General features: G+C 27.5%; 1 protein-coding gene across 1 annotated transcript; it reads left to right on the plus strand.

Moving 5' to 3' along the window:
- The first annotated feature begins 4,032 nt into the window (after window positions 1–4,032).
- LOC135129754 (odorant receptor 82a-like) lies at window positions 4,033–11,302 on the plus strand. The gene is made up of 7 exons (XM_064057002.1): window positions 4,033–4,069; window positions 4,117–4,310; window positions 4,381–4,925; window positions 5,160–5,259; window positions 10,657–10,761; window positions 10,817–10,972; window positions 11,024–11,302. Exons 1-7 carry the CDS (start codon window positions 4,033–4,035, stop codon window positions 11,093–11,095), a joined length of 1,209 nt encoding a protein of 402 aa, XP_063913072.1. The 3' UTR covers window positions 11,096–11,302.
- Window positions 11,303–16,890: the final 5,588 nt, after the last annotated feature.

The following is a 16,890-nucleotide window of genomic DNA, read 5'->3' on the forward strand; positions in this document are numbered from 1 at the left end:
TTGAAACTTTGAAAAATCGAGAAATTGAGAATCGGGAACTCAAAAAATCCTAAATGAAAAATCAAAAAATCGAGAAATTGAGAAATGGGAAAATCGACAATTTAGAAACGTCAAAAATTGAAATATTGAAAAACTGAGAAATCGGGACGTCGAAAATTTGAAAAATCGAAAATTTAAAGAATGGAAAAATAAAAAGATCAAAAATCTGAAAAATTACAAAAACAGCAAATCGAAAAATTGAAAAATCAATTTTTGACGTTTCTAAATTTTCCATTTCGAAAAATCGAAAAATTGAAATTGAGAAAACTAATAATAAAGAATCGAGAAATCAAAAACTTGGAGAATCGAAAAATTGAAAAATTCCAAAACTAAAATATCGAAAAATTGAAAAATCGAGACATTAAACCATCAAAAAATCGAAAAATTGAAAGATCGAAATATTGAAAAATCTCAAAACGGAACATCGAAAAGTCGATAAAGTGAAAAATCAAGAAATCGAAAAACTGAAAAATCAAAATCCTGAAAAATCGAAAAATGAAAAATTGGAAATCGAAATATCAAAAAAATTTAAATTGAAAAATTGAAACATCTAAAAATTCAAAATCGAAAAATTGAAAAATCTAAAATGAAAAAATCGAGAAAACGGAATATGGAGAAGACCTAAAACAAAAATATCCAAAAACTGAGAAATCGAGAGATCGAACTGTCAAAAAATTGAAAAATCCAAAATTTCTAAAACTGATAAATCGAAAAATTGAAAAATCGGTGAATTGAAAAGTTAAAATATCGAAAAATTTAAAAACCGAAGAACTGAAAATTTAAAAAATTGAAAAATCTAAAATTGAAAATTCGAAAAAGTATGAAATCGAAAAGTCGAAAAATCGAAAAACTGAAGAATCGAAATATTGAAAAATGAGAAATCAAAACTCGAAAGTTAAAAATAGTCAGAAATTGAAAAATCAAAGGCTGGAACCAAAAATCTAAAAATTAAGAATTGAAAAATCAAGGAGCCGAGAAATCGAAACATTGAAAAATCGGGAAATCGAGAAACGGAAAAATCAAAAAATCGTTTAATCGCGAAAATGAGAAATTGAAAAATCGAAGAATATAAAAATGGAATAATTGAAAAATTGTAAAATTGAGAAATCTAATAATACAGAATCGAGAAATTGAAAATTTGGATAATCGCATGAATGGAGAATGGAAAAATTTAAAAATCCCAAAACTGAAATATGTATTGAAAAATTGAAAAATCGAGGAATCAAACGATCAAAAAAAATCGAAAATTTGGAAAATCTAAAATTTATTATGTATTTTTTAAAATCGAAAAATTGAATAATCGAAATACTGAAAAATCTCAAAACTAAAACACCGAGAAGTCGATAAAGTGAAAAATCAAGAAAGAAATCGAAAAGTGGAAAAATCGACAGTTTGCAAAATCAAAACACTGAAAAATCAAAAAATGGAATAATTGAAAAACCGAGAAGTCGAAAAATAAAAAGTTCGGGACATCGTAACATCAGAAAACTGAAAAAACGAAAATTTAAAAATTTGAAACATTGAGTTCAAAAAATTGAAGAATTGAAAAATTAAAAAGTCGGAAATCGAAACATCAAAATAATCTAAAAATCGAAATTTTAAAATATCGAAAAATTGAAAAATTAAAATATGTATTGAAAAATTTAAAAAATAGGAAATCGAGAAACCGAAAAATCCAAAATTTAAAAAATTGATAAATCGAAAAATTGAAAAATTTAAAAACCGAAAAACCGAAGAATCGAAATATTGAAAATTTCCAAAACTGAAACAACGAACGATTGAGAAATCGAAAAAGTGAAAAATCGGGAAATCAAAACATCGAAAATTTAAAAAAATCGAAAAATTGAGGAATTGAAAAACTGAAAAATCGGTAAGTCGAGAAATTGGCAAAAATCGAAAATTTAGAAATGTCAAAAAAATGTTTCAATTTTTGACGCTTCTAAATTATTGATTTCGAAAAATTGAGAAATCTAAAAATAAAAATCGAGAAATCGAAAAGTTGGAGAATCGGGATAACGAAGAATCGAAAAATGAAAAATCGAAAAATTGAAAAATCTCAGAACTTAAACATCAAGAAATCAAAAAATTGCAAATTTAAAAAATCGAAAAATTGAAAAACAAAAAAATCGAGAAGTCGAGAAATTGTCACTTTGAAAAATTGAGAAATCGAAAAATGGAAAAATTAAAAATTGGAAAGTCTAGATACCGAAAAATCGAGAAATAGAAAAATTAGAAATGTCAAAAAAGTGTTTCAATTTTCGATTTTGAAGAATTGAAAAATTTAAATAATGGAAAATTGAGAAATCTAAAAATAAAGAATCGAGAAATCGAGAATTTGGAGAATCGGGAGTATGAAGAATCGAAAAATTGAAAAACCCCAAAACTGAAAAATCGAAAAATTGGAAAATCGAGAAATCCAAATGTCAAAAAAATCGAAAAGCTTATAAATCTAAAATTTAAAAATCGAAAAGTCGAAAAATCCAAAAATTGAAAATCAAAACAATCAAAAAAAATCGAGAAATCGAGGAGTCGAGGAATTGAAACATTGAAAAGTCCGGAATCGAGAATCGGAAAAATAAGAAAATCGAGTAATTGGGAAATGGAAAAGTCGAAAATTTAGAAACGTCAAAAATTGAAACATTGAAAAATCGAAAATGTAAAATTTAAAATATCGAAAAATTTAAAAATCGGAAAACAGAAAAATAAAAAAATGAAATATCCAGAAATAGAAAAATCCAAAACTTAAAAAATCAAAAGAAAAATTGAAGAACTGAAATACTAAAAAATGGAAAATTTGAAAAATCGAAAAAAGTAAAATTTAAAAAATCGAAAAATTGAAACATCAGAGACTAGAAACAAAAAAACGAAAAATCCAGGTATAGAAAGATCCAAAATAAAAATAAAAAGTTGAAAAACTGGAAAATTTATTCGAAGAACTGAAAATTGGGACATTAAAATTTATAAAAAAATATCGAAAATTTGTAAAATTGAAAAACCAAAAATTTTAAAAATCGAAAAACAGAAAAATTGAAGTCGAAAAACTGAAAAATTGAAGAATCCATAAATCGAGAAATCGAATCACCGTAGAGTCGAGAAATCGAGTAACGGGTAAATAAAAAAAAAACGGAGAATCGAAAAATTGAGAAATCGAAAAGTTGAAAAATGAAAAATCGATCAATCGAAAAATTGAGAAACGTAAAATCGAAAATTTAGAAACGTCAAAAATTGAAATGAAAAAATTTAAAAATTGTGAAATTGAACAATCGAAAAATAAAAAAATCGACACATGAAAAGTAGAAAAACTGAAAAATCTTAAAATTGAATTATCGAAAAAATGGAGGAATCGAAAAATCGATAATTCGAAAAAAAAATTGTTTTTCAATAATCTCGATGGCGAGAATATCAACACGAATTCATAAACCACAAGTTCAGGACTTTGTTGGTCAAAATTGCAAGATGACATCATATGAATGGATAAATTTTGATTAACTATTTACGAATTTTCCGGTAAGCGTAAAACGTTTGCAAGATTACAAAGCATTCAATTTTGCCACTCTAAAGTTAAATTGTAAAATGTTAAACAATTTATTTTTTTTTTTAAACATATTTTCATTAACAAGCACCAATTTTCGCTTCGTCAAATTAAAACAAAACAATTATTCCACTTAGAAAATCGATTACGTGTTTCAGAGCTTGCGGAACAGCGAAACCAATTAAAACATTTTGAATAAATTTCAAGCCCGACTTTGAAAATAAACAAAAACCCGCATTCCATAAAAGTTTAATTGTCTTAAACACATAATAACAGTAATATTTGAATCACCTTGACCAGACCTCTTTAAGGAAAAAGTTTTTTACCTTGTTTGTAGCATGTTTATTATCGTACTACCGTAACTCGTATAAAATTACTTCTTGTTTTAAGTAACGTAAGTAGAAAAAATGAGCCCTCACGAAATGTGCCTTAGTTAGTCCATTCTATGTATCAAAGTCACGATGTGTTTTGTCCCTGAAAGTTCGGTCGGAATTAAAGGTAAATAAAATTAATTCGGTTATAAAACCAAGAAAGAAATTTTTTAGACGACCCGTTTTACCACCTGAAAAACTACTACCTGAAGTTGTGGGGGCAAAGAGATCGGATAATGTTTCTGTGTTACATAATCTTCATATTAAAGCTTCTGGGTTTCGTGGCAAGAACAGTGTTCATTGCAAAGTCAATGAATAACAATGAGGTCATTCTAGAAATATCGGCAATCTATCCGATCCCACTCCTTGTAAGTGTCTGGTTTTTACACAGATACCATAATCGCAAAAATTTCCTATTGCAAAAAAAAAATATTTTAGGCTGTAGTCAAAATGGCATTTCTCCTCATCTACCGGAAACAGGTCCACTTTTTATTCGAAACCGTCGCCACAAAATTTTGGCACATCGATCTAGGAGGCATGGTCTTGCACAACTACTGGAGGAAGAGGTTTTTCCTGATCAACTGTCTCCTTCTAACACACTGTGTCACCAGCAGCTTATACGTATTTCTACACCTGGCCTTCCCGGATGGTTCCATTCCAGAAGGTCGTACCAAATGGTTGCCCACACTGGTCTCTCTCCCGTTTAATCCAGACCCCAGCCCGCTCTACCAAATCATGTTTTTCCTCCTAACCTGGAATATGTTCATCTCTGTCTTCGGAAACGGCTTTTTTGACTTTTTTTTTGTTTACGCCGCACAACATTTGTGTGCGCAGTTTATGGTGCTGAAGATGGTTTTGAAAAAATTGGAGTTTGGGGTGATGGAGCATTGTGATGACGTGGATAAATTTAATTCGGGGAGGTTTCAGGAAGAGGTTTACGGCAGGCTGGCGGTGTGTATAAAGCATCATACTTTGTTACTGAGGTAATGGTTTTGTTTGCTATTAATTCGTGTTCACTCGTTATAGGCGTCTCATGAGTATAAATAGGTCATCTAACTACGCACATCTTAAATGTCAGCGTTATTGATCATCTCAGATAATTATGTAATATTTCCAGAATGGTAGTTTTTGTGTTGCATATTTTATTGAGGCCGAATTACGTTGGCGATGTTGTTCGTGTCTCGTCAGGAGTAATAAGATTTTTGTTTTTGTTTAAGGTATGGAAACGAGTTGAAGAATCTCTCGTCCATCATCTTCGGGGTGCAGCTGTTGACCACGCTTCTGACTCTCGTGCTCATGGGTTACACTCTGTCAGAGGTACGTCAACGTCATCCTGATTCATGAATTATTATTTTTAGTAATATTATTTCAATTTTAATATATTTATTAATTCTTAAGATAAGATGTGGTTTATGAATCCGTGTTCAATCTCTTTATTTTCACGTATAATGGTTTTCATAAAAAATAAAATTCGCAAGATTAAACCAATTCGACCAATTTTTTGATATTACAATTTTTTAATTTTTCAACTTAATTTTTTTTCGATTACTGAATTTCCAAATGTTTCAATTTTTCGATTTGCAATTTTTCGACTTTTTGAATTTTCGATTGTCCAATTTTTTGATGTTTCGAATTCTCGATGGGTCGACTTTGATTAGATTTTCAGCTTTTTATCTTTTTTTAATTTTTCGGTTTTTTGATTCTGCCCTATTTCGATTTCTTAATTTTTCGATTTTCCAATTTTTCAATGTTTCGATTTTCCAGTTTTTGGATTTCCTAATTTTCCGTCATTTCAGTTCTGTTAGTATTGGAATTTTTTAATTTCTCGATTTTTCAGTTTTTCGATTCTCCAATTTTTCAATTTTCTGGATTTTAGATTATTGAATTTCTCAATTTATCGATCTTTTGATGTTTCGATTTCTTGATTTACCAATTTTTTATACGTCAATTTTTAAAATTTTCAACTTTTAGATTTTTCGATTTCTTGATTTATTGACATTTTACATGATAGATTTTTCGATTTTTCAGGATTTTTTGATTTGTTGACATCTGGCGTTTTCGATTTTTACAATTTTTCGACTTCTGATTTGTAGATTTCCCGATTTTTCAAGTTTAATTTCTCAATTTTTCAACATTTAAATTTGGGGAACTTTTCAATTTCCGGATTTTTCAATTTTTTAATATTTTAATTTTTCGATATTTTGATGTCTCGATTTTTCGGATTCCATTTTTCGACTTTTCAATATTTCAAGTTTTAAATTTTTTGATTTTCAATTTTTCAATTTCTGAAGTTTCTAAATTTTCAATTTTTCGATTTCTCAATTTCTCGATGAATCGATTTTTTTAATCTTCCCATTTTTCGATTTCTCGACATTTATAATGTTTCGATTTTGCAGTTTTTCAATTTTTCGACTTTGATTTTTCGAGTTTTCGATTTTTCAATTTTTCATTATTTCCACTTTTGGAATTTTCAGTATTTAGACTCTTCAATTTTTCAATTTTTTAAATCCTGGATTTTCTATTTCCCGGTTTTTCATTGCCTTTGACTTTGATTTCTCGGTTTTTTATTTTAAAATTTTTGAATTTTTCAATTTATCGATATTTCGCTTTTACAGTTCCTCTATATTTCTATTTTCAGCTTGTTATCACACTTTTAGATTTCCTGAGTTTTCAAGTTTTGATTTCTCAATTTTTCAACATTTCAATGTTTTATGTTTCGATTTTTCAACTTTTCGGATTCCAATTTTTTAGTTTTTCATTTTTTCGATATTTCAATTTTTTGGTATTTCAATTTTTGGGTTTCTTCTATAGCTCGGTCCTTCAAATTTTCAATTTCTGGATTTTTGATTTTTCGGTTTTTCAACTGTCCGATGTTTCAAGTTTCAAAATTTTCAATTTTTGGATTCTCAATTTCTCGAAAATTGAAAACCCGAGAAATCGAAACATTAAAAAATCGTAAAATTGAAAAATTCAAAAATCAAAGTCAAAAAGAATGAAAAACCGGGAAATTGGAAATACAGAAGTTAAAAAATTGAAAAATTGAAGAGTCCAAATACTGAAAATTCCAAAAGTGAAATGAAAAATCGTAAAGTGGAAAAATCGAAATCGAAAAATTGAAAACTTAAAGATCGAAATTTGAAAAACTGCAAAATTGAAACACTGAAATGTCGAAAAATTGAAAAATGGGATTATTCAAAAAATCGATTGATGGACAAATTGAGAAATCAAAAACTGAAAATTTAGAAACTTAAAAAATTGAGAATAAAGAACTTTAAAATTCGTAAAATTGAGGGATTTAAAAACCCAAAAATTGGAATCTGAAAAGTACAAAAATCGCAAATCGCAATCCCCAACTTGAAATGTTGAAAAATTGAGAAATCGAAATCTTGAAAAATACAGAAAAAAAAATTGAAAAATTTTGAAAGTCGAAAAACCGAGATGTCAAGAAATCGCTAATGAAAAAATCGTAAAAAATCGAAAAATGTATAATTTAAAAAATCGATAAATTGCAAGATCAAAAAACTGAGAAATCAATTAAAATATTGAAAACTTGGCGAATCGAGACATCAAAAAATTGATAAATTGAAAAATTGAAAACTCTAAAATGTAAAAATCAACAAACCAAAAAATCGAAGTCAAAATAAATGAAAAACTGAGAAATCGAAAATCCAGAATTTAAAAAATTGAAAAATTGAATCGAAAATTGAGAAGTCGAAAAACCGAAAAATCGAAGAATTAAGAAATCGAAATAGGACAAAATCGAAAAGTCAAAGTCGAAAAACTGAAAATTTAGAAACTTCAAAAATTAAAAAATTGAGAATTGAGAAATTTAAAATTCTAAAAATTGAGGAATCGAAAAATTAAAAAATCCAGAAATCGAAAATTTCTAGAACCGAGAAATTGAAGAATCAAAAAATTGAAGAGTAAAATAACTGAAAAATCTCAAAACTGAAATACCGAAAAATTGAAAAATTGGAATTCGAAAACTCGCAAAATTAAAATATCAAAAAATTGAAAAATACGGAAATTGAAAAGTTCCCCGAATTGAAATGTTGAAAAATTGAGAACTCGAAAACTTGAAAAATCAAGAAATCTAAAAATTCAAGAGTTAAAAAATTTAAAAATCTAAAAACCGAGATGTCAAGGAATCGAAAAATTGGAAAATTGAGGAATCGAGACATCAAAAAATTGATGAATTGAAATATTCAGAAATCTAAAATTTAAAAATCAAAAAATTGAAAAATGGAAGTGAAAATAAATTAACAACCGAGAAATCGAAAATCCAGGTTTTGAAAAATTGAAGAATCGAAAATTGAAAAATTGAGAAATTAAAAAATTCCAAAAATCATGGAACTGAAATGACGAAAAATTAGAAAATCGAAAAATCGAAAAATTGAAGTCGAAATATTAAAAATTTAAACATCGAAAAATTGAAAAACTGCAAAATCGAAACATTGAAATGTCGAGAAATCGAAAATTTTAAAAACCAAAAAATTGAAATCCGAAAAATCGAAAGAGAGAAAAATCGAAACATCAGAAAATCGAAAAAAATATCAAAAGATTGAAAAATACGCAAACTGAAAAGTTGCGGAAATTGAAATGATGAAAAATTGGGAAATCGAAAATTTTCAAAATCGAGAAATCTAAAAACCGAAAGCTCAAAAAATTTTTAAATCGGAAAACCGAGGTGTCAAGGAATCGTGAAAAATCAAAAAATGTTTAATTTAAAAAATCGATAAATTGGAAGATCAAAGAACTGAGAAATAAAAAATTAAATAGAAATGTAGAACGAAAAATCGAAAAATCTAAAAATTAGAATATGGAAAAATTGGAAAATCAAAAAATCGATAAATTTGAAAATTCAATAATCTAAAATTTAAAAGTCAAAAAACCGAAAAATCAATAAAAAAATCAAAAAGAATGAAAAACCGATAAATTGAAAATCCAGAATTTGAAAAAATAAAAAAATTGAAGAATGGAAAACCTGAAAAATCGAGAAATTGAAAAATTCCAAAACTGACCGAACTGAAATGAAAAATAAGGAACTCGAAAAACTGCATAATCGAAACAACGAAAAATTAGAAAATCGAAAAATTGAAAAACCGAAAAATCAAAAAAATCCAAGAATCGAAAAAACAACACAAAAGATCGAGAAACTGAAAAATGGAAGGATTCAAAAAATCAATTAATCGAAAAACTGAGAAACTGAAAAATTAGAAACTTCAAAAACTGAAAAACTGAAAATCTAAAAATTTAAAACTTCAAAAATTGAAGAGCCAAAAAACTGAAAAGTTGTAAAACTGAACCATCGAAGAATTGAGAAACCGAAAAACTGAAAAATCGAGAAATCGAAAAGTCGAAAAATTGAAAATCGAAAAATTTAAAAATTGAAAAATTGAAGAGTAAAATAACTGAAAAGCCTCAGAATTGCAGTGCCGAAAAATTGAAAAATGGAATTTAAAAATCGAAAAAATGAAAAATGGAAAAATCAAAACTTTTACAAACCGAAAAATTGAAAAACCCAAAAATTGGAATCCGAAAAGTCGAAAAATCTAAAAGGAGAACAATCGAAACATCAAAAAATCGGAAAAATTCAGAAATCGAAAACTTTAAAAATCGAAAAATCTAAAAATCGAAAAAAACGTAAAAATTCGATAAATTGAGAGATCAGAAAACTGAAAAAAAAATTATAAGACATTGAAAAATGGGAAACCCGAGAAATCGAAGCATCAAAAAATTGTAAAATTGAAAAATTAATTAAAAGGCAAAAAAATCGAAAAATTGAAGTCAAAAAGAATAAAAAACCGGGAAATCGAAAATCCAGAAGCTAAAAAATGGAAAAATTGAAGAATCCAAATATTGAAAATTCCAAAAGTGAAATGAAAAACTGCAAAAATTGAAACACTGAAATGTCGAAAAATCGAAAATGGGATGATTCAAAAAATCCATTAATCGAGAAATTGAGAAATTCGGAAATTGAAAAGTTCCCCAAATTGAAATGTTGAAAAATTGAGAAATCGAAACTTGAAAAATCGAGAAATCTAAAAATCAAAAGTCGAAAAATGTATCATTTAGAATCTCGATAAATTGAAAGACCAATGAACCGAAAAATCAAAAATTTTAACATTCGATAAACTTAAAATAGAAATATAGAGCAACTGTAAAATCGAGAAATCGAAAAATCTAAAATTTAAAAAATTGAAAAATTGGAGAATCGAAAAACTGAAAAATCGAAAAATTAAAAAATTCCAACACTGACGGAACTGAAATCACGGAAAATTAGGAAACCGAAAAATTGAAAAATCGAAAAGCCGAAAAAAACCGAGAAATCGAAAAGTTGAAAAATCGAAAATTAAGACATTGAAATTGGACAAAATCGAAAAACCGAAAAATTTACCACTAAAAAAGATGAAAAACTGAAATTCTAAAATCGAAGTCGAAAGATCGAGAATTCGAAACATCAAAAAATTGGACAATCGAAACATTAAAAAGTCGAAAAATTGCAAAATCAAAAACTGAAAAATTCATAAGTTGGAAAATCGAAAATCTAAAAAATTTAAAAATGAGAACTCGAAATTGCCAATTGAAAAATTCAAGTCAAAGACGCTACACCAATGGTTTTAACTTTATAGTGGGTATTAATAAACAAGAATTGCAATTTTTTTATAATTTCAAAAGAGCTTGATTTGTTCGACAATTTTTTTTCATTTTCAGAATTTAGAAGAACTGGCAAAATCCACAATGCTCCTCAGCTTCGTGTTTTCTTCGATCATGCAGTTCACGATCTTCGCGGTCCAGAGCGCCGACATCCACGATCAGGTAAAAATCAAACTATACAACGAAACGAAAAAAAAAATTACAGAAATTTAAAAAGAGCGCTTCGGTCGCTGAAGCTGCTTACCAATGCAACTGGCATCTCTTCAACGCGAAAGCAAAAAGAGGACTGACTCTACTCATCATGAATTCACAAAAGGGAATTAGCATGTATGGGGCAGGACTGGTCGCTATGGATAACGAAGTTATTGTTAAAGTAATTTATACATTTTCGCTGCCTTGTGTTTTTTCTAAGTTGTGGTTTCAGATGGCCCAGAAGGTTTTTTCGTTCATTACGCTGCTTAGATCGCTGGACGAGCAAAGATCGGTTAATAAGTAGTGACTTAGTTACGTATAGACTTGACTTAAGTCGCTACTTAAGTAAATGTACACTTGATGCGTTATTCAGTGAACGCACGAAAATGCTGTCACGGTTCACGGTTGTTGGTTTATGTTTTGCTAATACCTTTTTCACAGGAAGTTGGTATCTTGTACGTACAAATGTAACGTTTGAATGACCCTCGACTATGTGCACTATAGAATAGATATGAGAAGAAATAACAATAAATATTTGTTTTTGAGCCACATTTTTTTAAGATTCAATTTACATTTTTTTTGAGTTATAAAAGGGCCCATTTATACCCTAGGTACGAGCCTGGTCGTCCCCACAAAAGGTGCGAATAACCTTGACTTTAAGTTGGCGTGTAAATTAGACGTGTGGGGGCGCCACTCACGTTTATTTACAGAGTGAAACGTACGAAAAAGTGTACACAATGAAATTATAGGTCACCTTTAAAAAAACATGAATAGATTTTAAATTGTGTCGAGACATTTTTGATCATCGTAATTCTAAACTAGTTCTAACATTTTAAACAATCTGAACGATTGTAGTCACCAGTGGCGGCTCGTCCGTGCGGTCAGTCGGTCAATGTGTCGATGACCCCTAGAGTACGTAAAAATAAGACTCTCGTTTCCGTCTGATCGTAAAATGCTAACTAAATTTGTCTGGTCATTCCCACAACCAACTAATTTTACAAGAGTAATATTTAAATTTTATAAAGTAACGTACTTCTCTATTTGTAGTTTATGAATCCGTGGTGAATTTTTAACTTCGGCATCCAGATTTTTGGAAAAAAATCAAAAATGTTTCACAAAATTTTTCAATTTGACATTAAAATTGCAAAATCGAATGCTTCGAAATTTTTATCCATTCAATTCTTTGTCGAATAAGTGTTATTTGAATCTTAAAAAGTAACATAGTCATGACCTTGTGGTTTATGAATCCGTGTTGAATTTTTATCCTAGACATTGAGATTTTTTGGAAAAAAAACAACTTTTCATTGTTTCGTTCCTACTTTAGTTCGATTTTTTGACGTTTCGATTTCTCGCTTTTTCAATTTTTGGATTTTTCGATTTTCTCGTTTTTTGATGTTTCGATTTTCCAATTATTCGTTGTTTCAATTTTTCGCCATCTCAGCTTTGGAATCAATTTCTGGATTTTTCAGTTTTTTGTGTCTTTCATTTTCCGATTTTTTAAATTTTGGATTTTCGTTTTCTCGATTCTTCGGTTTTTAATTTTTTGACTTCGATTTTACGATTTTTTTGGTGTTTCGATTTCTCGATTTTTTAATTTTTGAAATTTTGGACTTTTTTATTTCTCGATATTTCAATTTTTGATTTTCCGATTATACAGTTGTACAATTTTCCGATTTCTCATTTATCCGATTTTTCAATTTGTCGATTTTTGATCTTTTAATTTTTTTTAATTTAAGCGAGTACTAGTACATTTATTTTCTTAGAGCAATAAGTCATCGGCCAAAATCAATCTTATCTAGCCAGTACTAGCCCCGCCCGCCCACCCTTATTTTCTTAGAGGATATGTCATTTGCCAAAATCAGTCTTATCTTGACAAGTGCTAGCCCCGCCCACCCACCCTTTATTTTCTTAGAAGACCCGTCATCTGCCAAAATCAGTTTTATCTTGACAAGTACTATTCTTCTATATTTTTATTTTTCAATTTTTTGGTCCTTTAATTTTTCGATTTTTTAAATTTTACGTTTTTCGATTTTTTACAATTTTTTGATGTTTAGATTTCTTCGGTTTTTCGAATTTTAAAAATTTTCGATTTTTAGATTTCTCAATTTTTGAAGTTTTCGGTTTCTAAATTTTCCAGTATTTCAATTCGGGGAACATTTTTCAATATCGATTGTTCGACTTTTCGGATTTCAATTTCTGGGTTTCTAAAATCTTTGATGTTTCGGTTGTCCAATGTTTCAGTTTTTTTAATTTTAAATTTTAATTTTTTTTGTTTCCAACTTTTCGATTTTAAAATTCTGGATTTTCGACTTCCCGATTTCTTAGTTTTTCTTTTTTTTGACTTTTTGATTTTTAAAACTTGGACATTTGAAAATTTCAGTTTTTTGATATTTTGATTTATCATTTCTTTTTTCAATTTGCTTTTTCTTCCATTTTTTAATTTTTTGATATTTCAGTTTTGCGATTTTTCAATATTTCGACTCTTGAGATTTTGATTTTTCGATTTTTCAGGTTTTAGATTTTTCGATTTTTCGTTTTCTCCATTTTTTAGTGTTTCTATATTTCTGTTTTTCAATTTTTACGGTTTTTTGATGTTTCGATTTCTTGAAATCTCGGTTTTTCAATCTTAAAATTTTTTGGACTTTTCGTTTAGATTTCTCGATTTTTCAACATTTCAATTTGGGGAACTTTTCAATTTAAATTTTTTGATGTTTTTGCTCGATCTATCAAATTTTTCGACTTCCGGATTTCAATTTTTCGCTTTTTGGAATTTTTTGTTTCGATTTCTCAGCTTTTCGATTTTTCGATTTCTGGATTAATCGAGAGGATTCGATTTTCGATTTTTTGGTTGTTCAATTTCCCGTTTTTTTGAACTTTCAATTTTTCGATTTATTGATTTTGGCCTTTTTCGATTTTTCAACTTTTAGATTTTTCTTTCAGTTTTTGAATTTATCGATGTATCGTTTTTTCGATTTCTTGATCTTTCGAGTTTTCGGCTTTTTGATTTTTCGACTTTCCAGTTTTTCCATTTTCCAGTTTTTCGTCATTTCATTTTTTCTATTCTTCAATTTTCCACTTTTCGATTTTTTTGTTTCTTTTCTTTTTTTAATTTTTCCATATTTTCATTTTCCAAATCTTCGATTTTTCGATTTTTAGTTCGATATTTTTTCAATTTTTCTTCAATTTCTCTCGATTTCTGATTTTTTTATTAAAATTTTTCGATTTTTCAAATTCTGGATTTTCGATTATTCGATTTTTAAAATTTTTAGTTTTTTCGATCTTTCAGTGTTTTTATCGATTTTTTTTTAATTTCAAAATTTTCGATTTCTTTGTTTTTTAATTTTCAATTTTTGCTTATTTCTATTTCCCAATTTTTAGATTTTTCGACTTTCAGATTTCCTAATTTCCCGATCTTTTGATGCTTCGATTTCTTGATGTTTCGAATTTTTCTATTTCTCAATTTTTCAGTTTTTCTTTTCTCCAATTTTTCCTTTCGTCTTTTAAATTCTGAATTTTTGATTTATCGGCTTTTCGTTTTGTTGACTTTTCTTTTTTAAATTTTTTGATTTTTGAATTTTTCAATTTTTCAATATTTCTTCGATTTTTCAATTTCTTGAATTATAAATTTTTGAATTTTTCAATTTTTAACTTTTTGGTTTTTCGATGTCGGCATATTTCTATTTCCTAATTTTTCGCCATTTCAGCTTTGAATTTTTCAATTTCTCGATTTTTCAGTTTTTTGTTTCTTCAATTTTCCGATTTTTTAAATTCTGGATTTTCGATTTCTCAATTCTACATTTTTTTGGCTGTTCGATTTCTGGGTTTTTAAAATTTTTAATGTTTTGATTGTTCAATTTTTCGTTTTTCCCATCTTTCAATTTTTCGATTTATCGATTTTTTTTATTCTAGATTTTTGTATTTTTTTTGTTTTTACCTTTCTGATTTTTCAATTTTGACCTATTTCGATTTCTCAATTTTTAGATTTTTCGTGTGTTGTTTTTTCCTTTCATTGGTCTTTCGACTTTTCAATTTTTCGGCTTTTCAATTTTTCAGTTGTTCTGGATCCCAATTGTTTGTCATTTCAGTTATGGAATTTTCCTATTTCTCGATTTTTCAGTTTTTCGATTCTCCAATTTTCCAATTTTTCAATTTCTAAAATTTTTGAAATTCTGGATTTTCGACTTCTCGATTACTCGGTTTTCAGTTTTTTGAGTTTTTAAATTTTAGATATTCGAATTTTTCAATTTTTCGATTTTTTGATGTCTCGGTTTCGTTTTAGTTCTTCGAATTTATATTTTTCAATTTTTCGAATGTTAAAATTTTTGATTTTTTAAATTCTGGATCTTAGATTTCTCGGTTTTTTGACTTTTCGATTTCATGATATTTCGATTTCTTGACATCTCGGGTTTTCAATTGTTTTCCATTTTTCAATTTTTTGATATTTCAACTTTGGGATTTTTCAATGTTTCGACTCCTCAGTTTTTGATTTTTTGATTTTTCGATTTCTCATTTTTTTAATTTAAAGTTTTTCGATTTTTCAATTTTTACCTTTTAGATTTTTCAATTTTTCGAATTTTTAGTTTTTTCTTTCTTCAATGTTCCGATTTTTTGAATTCTGGATTTTTTATTTTTCGATAATTTTATTTTTCAATTTTTCGATAATTTGATTTTTCAATTTTTCAAATTTTAGATTTTTCAAATTCTCGTTTTTTCGATTCTTCAGTTCTTTTCAATTTTTCCCTGTTTTTTGATGTTTCGATTTCTTGAAATCTCGGTTTTTCAATTTTAAAAATTTTTCGACTTTTCGATTTCTACTCGTAGATTTCTCGATTTTTCAAGTTTTCAATTTTTCAATTTGGGGAACTTGTCAATTTTGATTTTTTGATGTTTCGATTTCAATTTTTCGATTTTTCGATCTTTCAATTTTGTTATGGATTTTTTTTTAATTTCAAAATTTTCGATTTCTTTGTTTTTAATTTTTTAGTTTTTGCGTATTTCTATTTCTCATTTTTTCGAATTCTTGATGTTTCGAATTTTTCTATTTCTCAATTTTTCAGTTTTTTGATTCTTCAATTTTCCAATTTTTCAATTTCTCAAATTTTGAAATTCTAGATTTTCGATTTCTCGCTTTTTAACTTTTTGGTTTTTCGATTTCGGCATATTTCTATTTCCTAATTTTTCGCCATTTCAGCTTTGAATCTTTCAATTTCTCGATTTTTCAGTTTTTTGTTTCTTCAATTTTCCGATTTTTTAAATTCTGGATTTTTGATTTCTCAATTCTCCATTTTTTTTGACTTTTCGATTTTTGGGTTTTTAAAATTTTTAATGTTTTGATTTTTCAGTTTTTCGGTTTTCAATTTTTCGATATTTCGATTTTTTGGTTGTTCAATTTTTCGATTTTACGATTTTTTTTATTTTAAATTTTGGTGTTTCTTTTGTTTTTACCTTTTTGATTTTTCAGTTTTGGCCTACTTCGACTTTTCAATTTTTCGGCTTTTCGATTTTTCAGTTTTTCTATATCCCAATTGTTCGTCATTTCAGTTATGGCATTTTCCTATTTCTCGATTTTTCAGTTTTTCTGTTCTTCAATTTTTCAATTTCTGGAATTTTGAAATTCTGAATTTTTGATTTATCGGTTTTTTGACTTGTCGGTTTCTTGACATCTCGGGTTTTCAATTTTCCTCCATTTTTCAATATTTCGACTCTTCAGTTTTTGATTTTTCGATTTTTCAATTTTTAGCTTTTAGATTTTTCAATTTCGGCGTATTTCGATTTCCCAATTTTTCATTATTTCAGCTTTGGAATCTTCCAATTTCTCGAATTTTTAATTTTTCTTTTCTCAATGTTCCCGATTTTTTGAATTCTGGATTTTCGATTTTTCAATTTTTCGATTCTTCAGTTCTTTTCAATTTTTCCAATTTTTAGATTTTGACTTTTTCTGTTTTTTTTTGATTCTTCGATTTTTAAAATTGTTCACTTTTCGAGTTTTTACGGTTTTTTGATGTTTCGATTTCTTGAAATCTCGGTTTTTCGATTTTAAAAATTTTTCGATTTCTCAATTTCTACTCGTAGATTTCTCGATTTTTCAAGTTTTCGATT

The sequence above is a fragment of the Zophobas morio genome, unplaced genomic scaffold (genome assembly GCF_036711695.1).
Source record: "Zophobas morio isolate AGI-343-1 ecotype UQ-CSIRO unplaced genomic scaffold, CSIRO_AGI_Zmor_V1 ptg000016l, whole genome shotgun sequence".
Classification (NCBI taxonomy): domain Eukaryota; kingdom Metazoa; phylum Arthropoda; class Insecta; order Coleoptera; family Tenebrionidae; genus Zophobas; species Zophobas morio.